The 8,377-nt window shown below is 39.5% G+C and overlaps 1 protein-coding gene across 2 annotated transcripts in view; it reads right to left on the minus strand.

Annotated features, from left to right (window-relative positions):
* tmtc2b (transmembrane O-mannosyltransferase targeting cadherins 2b) overlaps positions 1-3,199 on the minus strand; it is a 124,564-nt gene extending 121,365 nt beyond the window's left edge. For both annotated transcript variants that reach the window (XM_028586273.1, XM_028586274.1), the window contains exon 1: positions 2,703-3,199. In XM_028586273.1, coding sequence (XP_028442074.1) covers positions 2,703-2,785 — 83 coding nt within the window. In that variant the 5' untranslated portion in view covers positions 2,786-3,199. The remainder of the gene's footprint in view (positions 1-2,702) is intronic.
* Between the last annotated feature and the right edge of the window lie 5,178 nt (positions 3,200-8,377).

An 8,377-nucleotide genomic window follows, 5' to 3' on the forward strand; every position in this document is an offset into this window, starting at 1 on the left:
TAAGCTGAAGTATCACAGCGTGCGCTTTCTGCGGGTTGGCCATGGCGCCGATAACGCCACGTACGTCCATCTGGCCCCACAGTCCTAGACAGATTTATTTTTTCTCAAACGCTCCCTTCACCATAACAAGAGTAGGCTACACAGAAAGAAAGCAACACATCATTACGTATTCCAGGGCCATACGAGACTGCCAGCCAATCGATTGCAAATCCTCAGATGTCTTTTATGCCAGCTCTGTAGCTCCGAGCCATTTCACACGCGCCCATACACACACAGCACAATTCTGGATCCGAACTTTTAATCACTCACTGAGTTGAGTAAATGAATTGGTTTCACAGCCAAGAGCGAAAAAGTAGCACAAGGCGTCTCCTCACAGAGAGGAATCAATGTTGCACTGTGACAAAATATCCATATTTAATTCTTCTGCAACTATTCATCATCAACATTCAATGGAAGCCACAGAGTTTACTTCCAAAATGCACACTAAATAAAACATCAACCATAGATCTTTATTTCAGAGCATGAGGCCTTACATTCTGTAATACGGATGTCCTTTGAGCTTTTGAAAACCATTATCTGTATGATCCATAAATTACTGTCAGACTCAGTTAAAATAAATCCCACCTATGAGCTGTAGGGTGTTGGGTAATGGCAACGCTTGCGGTTTGATTCATCGTCATTCACACTCATTTTCCATAATGGCAGCTTCTTTACCATCACCAATATACCGGTAAGCTTTTTTTTTCTACACAAGTACAGCATTAGCAGGTTAGATCAGTGTGTGTGTGTGTCCAGGGCTGTTTTTCCTTAGCAAAATGATATATATATTTATCACTGCGCACCCTCCCTTCCTCTATCTCCCTCCCTCCCCGAGTGAAGCCAGAGGGGACAGGAGACTGCTGCTAATTGCAAGCCTGAACCAAACACGTGGTGTTAAAAACAGATAACACTGGATGACTGATAGCCCGCAATGAAAAACATGTCAGAGACAGAATACGTCAGAGAAAAAAATCCCCCAGGCCTTGGAGAACTACAGTATGCCATTCATCCCGTCTCATAAGAAGCCTGCAATAACTTGGACCAAAACTCACATGGTAATAAATAACATTATGTTAACATCGCCTTCGCTGAATAATCAGAGTTCGCCTCTCTGTCTTACATTAAAACTTGGGAGCCTCGAGGCTCTCCAGCAGCTGACTCTGCGGCAGCAGTTGTACGCAGTGGTAGCCTCTCGCCTCGGCACGGCGCTGCCACTCCCTGGCGGCTTTAATGGACACGGAGCACCGTCTTTCTCGTACAATAAAAGTTGCCTGAATCACCTGACCAGAACACAAAGTGCAAAAAACTGTAGCAACTCTTTACCACAAGAAAAAAGTAGCAGACTTTCAGCGGAAAAAAAAGGCCTTTGGGGATGTGTTAAGCAGGACGGGTTCTACATACAGAGCAAAGTTGTGAAGAAAATACAGGATGCTGAAGGTGGCGTTTGTTCACTAAGCTGTATCCTCTGGGTGTGTTTTAAAAGCTGCACCTGTTGACCAAAAAGTAACTGATTGATTGTTATACACACTGCTGGGGCAAAGTCACTTTAAAGAGATCAGTAATGGTTATGTTAAGAACAGTTGTATCCATGCCTAATAGCTTAGAAATATGAGCTCATTATTAATCAATAGCCTACATTGGCTATCAATAAAATGACAGCAAGAGGCAACATAATGATGGCAGGAAAACAAGGACGCCTCTGACCTACATGGACGCACGGATGGTGCATAAAAGAGCCCGAGGCACTGACAACCATTCAGCCATCAAGTATCAAAACGGCCAGTCATGAGTAATGCATTACCCCCGCATCACAGCAGCGGCTGAACCCATGCAACCGTGCTCGCCTTCTCACACAGATGGCTTCAAGTAGGAGGGTAGCAAGAACTTGCAGCCTATATTTTTTTTTTCCAAGTAAATTAATCAGAAAATACTGTGCTCAAAGTTTCAGTAGGATGCGCATTCGGGAACTGTTGTGAAAAGGGGCTTCTGTGTGGTGCTGCTGGGGGAGAGCAGACACGTTTTCCCCTCCAGAGATCAATTAGCTCCTCAGCCTCAGCACAACTCAAGACATGGAGCAAGTCCAGACTCCGGAGACTGCAACACTTTGCGCTGAGGCACCCAAGAACACTGCCTATTTCCTACTGGTTTCACTGTTCATCAGTCCACGGAAACTATGGTGATGCCAGAAAGAGATTACTTGAAAGAATGCTGCAGGAATATGATTGGAAATGTGAAAATACTGTATGATCATGGTGCCTATTAAACTCCCTAAAAACACACAGGTGTCTGTACGAATATAACAGTGGTTTCCAAGTTACTGACACACTGGAGCTACTACAGATAGGTAAGGGTATAACCAGTTAAGGCATTTTGATCACTCACTACAGCTCTTCAAAGCACCATTGATAGCCTACATCATTGGTACTTCCTGCTTGTGTTAAAGAAAAAGCTCACACGAGTTACCGGGTAACTGTCAAGTATTTGCTGGTGCAATGAAATACCGCTCGTTCAGAGTTATGGCAACATAATGATTTTTTTTTTTTGCTTTGCTGTTTGTCAAGAAATGATGAAGGTAGCCTATCGGTGAGGACACATATGTAGTGGAGCCAGTGCCGTTAGTAGACTAACACGAGGCTGGATATGTCATTCATTTACCCAAGTACCTGTCATCGTAGCAGAAATCGGCGCCCAGAGTGTTGACATACAGGACCAGAGCCACGGCGCTGCACAGCAATTCTGCAAACATTTCTCTGTCTCGCACACACGCAGGGAAATGAGAAAAAAAAAATTAAAAATGAAGAAAAAAAAAAATACACAATATAAATGATAAAAAAAAAGGAGACAAAGATGCGAAGCGAGACAGAGAGAAGCAGCGAATCCCAATCTCGTTTCCCTCTCAGTCCCCGTCTTTGTCAGGATGTCTCTGCGAAAACAAGTCCGTTTCTCTCCCCCCCATCATCCTCGGCGAAGTGCACAAAGTGGATAATCCATAGGTCGCTTTTCTTTCTAACCCATGTTGGGTCCGAGCTCGAGAGCTTTTTTAGCTTGCTGGGAGTTGGGCAGAAAATCAAACGCGAGCAGCGTTGAAGTGAATCTGTGACAGGGAACCGCACGCCTCGCCGACACAGAGGACGATCCGCGCTCTGACGCTCACTCAGCGGCTCCGGTCGCTCCGGTCCGGCCGCTGCTGGAGAATCCGCTCTCAAATCAGCCACAGAGGCATCTGCAACTTCCGGTTGGACTTTCAAAATAAGGCTTGTCGATTAAAGTTAACATTTTACGAGCAATATAAGCCTAGTGCTTAAGACAATATGAGACATTATGATATGAGGACGTTTTCTTCTAATTGTATAGTACAAATATCAGATAAATTAGGACAGGAAAAATAATGTGTTACCAGCCCAAATTGTAGGCTGTCTGCAATAGGCCTATGAGTGCAAGTACATTTTCTCATTACTTACTATATGACTGAACATAAGTCTTCCATTATTCACTATCATTCCAGTATGAGAATACTTCACGTTGCCGCGCTCATTTAAAACAGGCAATTATCCACTTCTGCATTATCTGATCTTTGATATTTTACATTTTTGCTGCGTGCTATTTTCATCAACAAAAAAAGCAATTAGCAAAAGTAGGCTACAGACATTGAATGTATTCACATGAGTGTATCTATATTACAGCTTCTATAGTCACTTTTCTCTTGATTTATAATAGAGCTTCAACTTGTGCTTTAAAACCGAGATGCGTCCGCCTCACTTCCGCCTCTGCTCCTGGTGTCTCTGGTTAATTGACGCAGTCATAATCCAAACGCATGTGGTTAGAAGAGTTGGAGCGCATGCGCACTGCCCCTCCTCCGGAGATGGGGATATATCACCACTACGTGATGCTGAGAGCCGTTGGTAAGGGTCATTTACTACCACTAACAGTAGTCCATAACATGGAGGTGGTCCTCAGAGTGACGTTCAGGGACATCTATTAGTTATTTAGGTTGGTAGGCTACTTTGGTTTCTCCGAGCATTAAAATGAATATTTTGTTTCACTTGACTATTATTTCATTCCCTAGGGGTTACCACCTTAATGCATGTAATGCTATTTCAATCAGAGATGTCTCTCTCCTCATCTACGAACAGCTGCATAGTGTACATTATGGTATAGGCTATTCTGTATCTCTTATTCCTTCATTGGGATGCATACTAATTAAACACAAAGGCTATATAAAGTACAACAGGATTGCTGTAAAATCATCTTGTTTAATCAACTTTTATTCTGATTCTGATATGGCTTTAATAATCTAAACATAAGTGATCACAGCTGCAGAAAACAGCAAAAGGGACATTGTGTGTATGTGCTTTGATTTCTGTTCATTGAAAAAAAGGTTTGGGTAAAAGGCTAGTTGTGTATATAAAGCTACTTTATAGTCTGCTTTTAGTAGGAATCATAGTTTTATGATTGGGCTTCTGTAAATCCACTGACTAGATTATGTTAAAGTAGAGAGCACTTTGATAAAAAAAGAAGAAGAAGAAGAAAGATAAAAAGAGTGGTTGTCTGATTAAATCATAAAGGGGAAAAACACTTTTTATTTTACTTGATGTGAAGAATACCGAATGTGACATGTTGATAGGGCTGGCTACTAAAAGTCTCGTCAGTGTCATATGCAGTAATTGCTTTCCATTGCTTTAGGCCTCAACAATGAGTGAAGGCGACATTATAACTGGCCCCACAGTGACCAGTAGAGGGCCCACAGTGCATGATGTCTGTGGGGAGACAGTACAACTCACAAACTGATTACTTCAGTCTCTGTTGTACAACTAAATGCATTGTCCTTAAATAAAATGTTTAAAAAATTGTTTAATTTATTATCCAATTATTATCTCATTGTTCCAAAATGCCCCATTTATAAAACATTTAAAAAAAATAGTGATAGAGTAAAATAACAAAATGAGGAGTAACAACAATGTTTGGTTATTATTATACTTTTCTAGATTGAATCCTCTATCATCAATTTCTGGATGAACAACATATTCTAATTTCCAAAAACAATATACAGCACATTCAAATCAAAGTCTTGACTCCACTGGTCATGATTGTTGAAATGTTCTTGGACTCGCTTCCATAGAGGATATTGCACAATATAAAAAAAAAAAGTAAGAGACCAGCAGCAAAGAAAGGAGAGAGAAAAAAGAATAATCGTAAAAGTGCTCCACAGACAAAGCATGTAGCCCCGGCCCACTGCATATTGATTCAGGGTTGCTTCAATAGACACAGCCCATCTGTTGGAGCAGACGTCAATGTAGCCTTTCACAGGACAGCGGCAGCACACTACGACGTAACACATTTCAGGAATTAATTAGACTGATCAGAGCAACTGGCACAAAGTTCTTGCTTCTGGTCTACGATTCACTGAGGACTGATTAAATATCCAAACATCAACGATCCAGCCCTGTTTCCACATCAAGTTCAAAGCCTGACACACACACACACACACACACACACGCTACAATGTCCCACTGTTGCTTATGTTTTATTATCCACCACTGGCAAGAAACAGCAACTACTACTACTACATATCCTTTTTCCTTTTTGAACTTTTTTGACCTTTTGCACATCCCTTTATATGTATGTATGCATGCATGTATGTATGTATGGACTGTATGTATGTATGTATGTACTGTATGTACTGTATGTATGTATGTATGTATGCATGCATGTCTGTACGTATGTATGTATAAATGTATGTATGTATGTATGCATGCATGTATGTATGCATGTACTGTATGTAATGTATGTATGTATGTACTGTATGTATGAATGAATGTTTGTATGTATGTATGTATGTATGTATGTATGTATGAATGAATGTTTGTATGTATGTATGTATGTATGTTTGTTTGTATGTATGTATGTATGTATGCATGTATGTTTGTATGTACTGTATGTATGTACTGTACATATGTATGTATGTATGTATGTATGTATGTATGTATTTATGCATGCATGTATGTATGTATGCATGCATGCATGTATGCATGTATGTATGTACTGTATGTACTGTATGTATGCATGTTTGTATGCATGCATGTATGTATGTATGTATGTACAGTATGTGTGTACTGTATGTACTGTATGTATGCATGCATGTATGTATGTACGTATGTATGTATGTACTGTATGTACTATATGTGTGTACTGTATGTATGTATGTATGTATGCATGCATGTCTGTACGTATGTATGTATAAATGTATGTATGTATGTATGTATGCATGCATGTATGTATGCATGTACTGTATGTAATGTATGTATGTATGTACTGTATGTATGAATGAATGTTTGTATGTATGTATGTATGTATGTATGTATGAATGAATGTTTGTATGTATGTATGTATGTATGTTTGTTTGTATGTATGTATGTATGTATGCATGTATGTTTGTATGTACTGTATGTATGTACTGTACATATGTATGTATGTATGTACTGTATGTACTGTATGTATGCATGTTTGTATGCATGCATGTATGTATGTATGTATGTATGTATGTGTGTACTGTATGTACTGTATGTATGCATGCATGTATGTATGTACGTATTTATGTATGTACTGTATGTACTATATGTGTGTACTGTATGTACTGTATGTATGCATGCATGTATGTATGTATGTATGCATGTTTGTATGCATTCATGTTTGTATGCATGTATGTATGTATGTATGTACTATATGTATGTACTGTATGTACTGTATGTATGTGTGTGTTATTTGTTTCTGTATTTATTGTTTGTTTATTTTATATAATTGTTTTAATGTATGCACACCAAAGCAAATTCCTAGTACTGTAAGTACTTACCTGGCAATAAATCTATGTTCTGATTCTGATTCTAACTAAGTATATTTACTCTAGTATTAGACTTGAGGTACTTTGAGTACAAGTACTTTACCTGATTATTTTCATTTGATGCCACTTCTACTGCAATATTGTACTTTTTACTCCACCTCATTCATTTGCCAGTTATAGTTCACTAGAGCTGAAACCTTTTTATTTTTCTTTCTAAAAAAGACTAGTTGAATTGTTCATCTGAAAAGTAACTATAGCTGTCAACCTACAACATTTACCTCTGAGTATAAAGTGGCAATAATCAAGTAAAGTACAAGTACTCATCGTTAGCTTCACCCTGACCCAATACAACATTAAAATCCCGCTTACATAATGCATTGGCGATAATAATCCAATAATATAATACACATCATATTAACACTCACAGGGCCATTTCTGCTGCATAGTAATACTTAATAGTAATAGATAATAGAGTATTTATAAGCTGCAGTTCAAGTGTATTTACATTGTGTTACCACAACTTTTACGTATATACACATTAACACCTAAATTAAAATTTAATTTAACGTTAAAACGTATTTATATTGGATCTTCTGTGTGAGGGAATCATGGTGACAGTACATTATGAAGATAAGTTCTGAGCTTCACACATGTAAAGGGTCCACCAAAGTGAAAACACGTGTGTGTTTGTGTGTGTGTGTGTGTGTGTGTGGGTGGGTGGGTGAAGGAGAGAAAAGCGGGGGGTGGGGGTGGATGGGGGGGCCTGATGCGTGTGACAGAGGAAGACCTCCCTGAATGTCTTTGGATCCTGGACGGTTTGAAAGAATTACAGGGACACTGCTTTTGGCTGTTAGATAATTGCAGGTTCAGACCCATGTCTGAGGGCCAAATCACTTCTGCATGAAAAAAAAAAAAAAAAAAAAAAAAGAGGAAACGCGAGTGTGGTAAAACAGAGAGTGATGCTTAACGCAGGCTCTCCTAAGTATGGCTTTGCACGAAGCCGAGAGGCTTTATCGACTTTGTGGCTGTTTTGGAGAATATCGAGCAAGAACGTGTGATGGGTCCCCTCACATTTCTGCCTTTCAACCTGTCCTCCAAAACAGACTTTCCAGCAATCAGGAAAAACACGAGATCATTAGTTCGTAAACTGTGAATATTCATTACTCAGCATTAAACTATCACTATTAAATGACTTTTCACTTCAAACTTGATGGTGCAGTCAGAGAGAATGTGTTGCTGACAGACAGATCGAGTGGAGGTGGAAGACGCATGTGTCTGTCAAGCAAGACACAGTGGCATTTCCATTTATATAATTAGTCTGTTTTTCATTAGTCAGTCAATCCATTTGGCAGGTCCATTAACTGTGACGGGGCTGGAGGAAAGGAAAGGAAAAGTGATGGACCTTCTGCTATTGAGAGTAAAGGTCTTAGATTCAAACTACCTGGTTGCGGGACATTAGAAAGATTACATTGAACCTAGTCCCTCTCAAATATATATGGA

This window comes from Perca flavescens, chromosome 8, assembly GCF_004354835.1.
Source record: "Perca flavescens isolate YP-PL-M2 chromosome 8, PFLA_1.0, whole genome shotgun sequence".
Classification (NCBI taxonomy): Eukaryota; Metazoa; Chordata; class Actinopteri; order Perciformes; family Percidae; genus Perca; species Perca flavescens.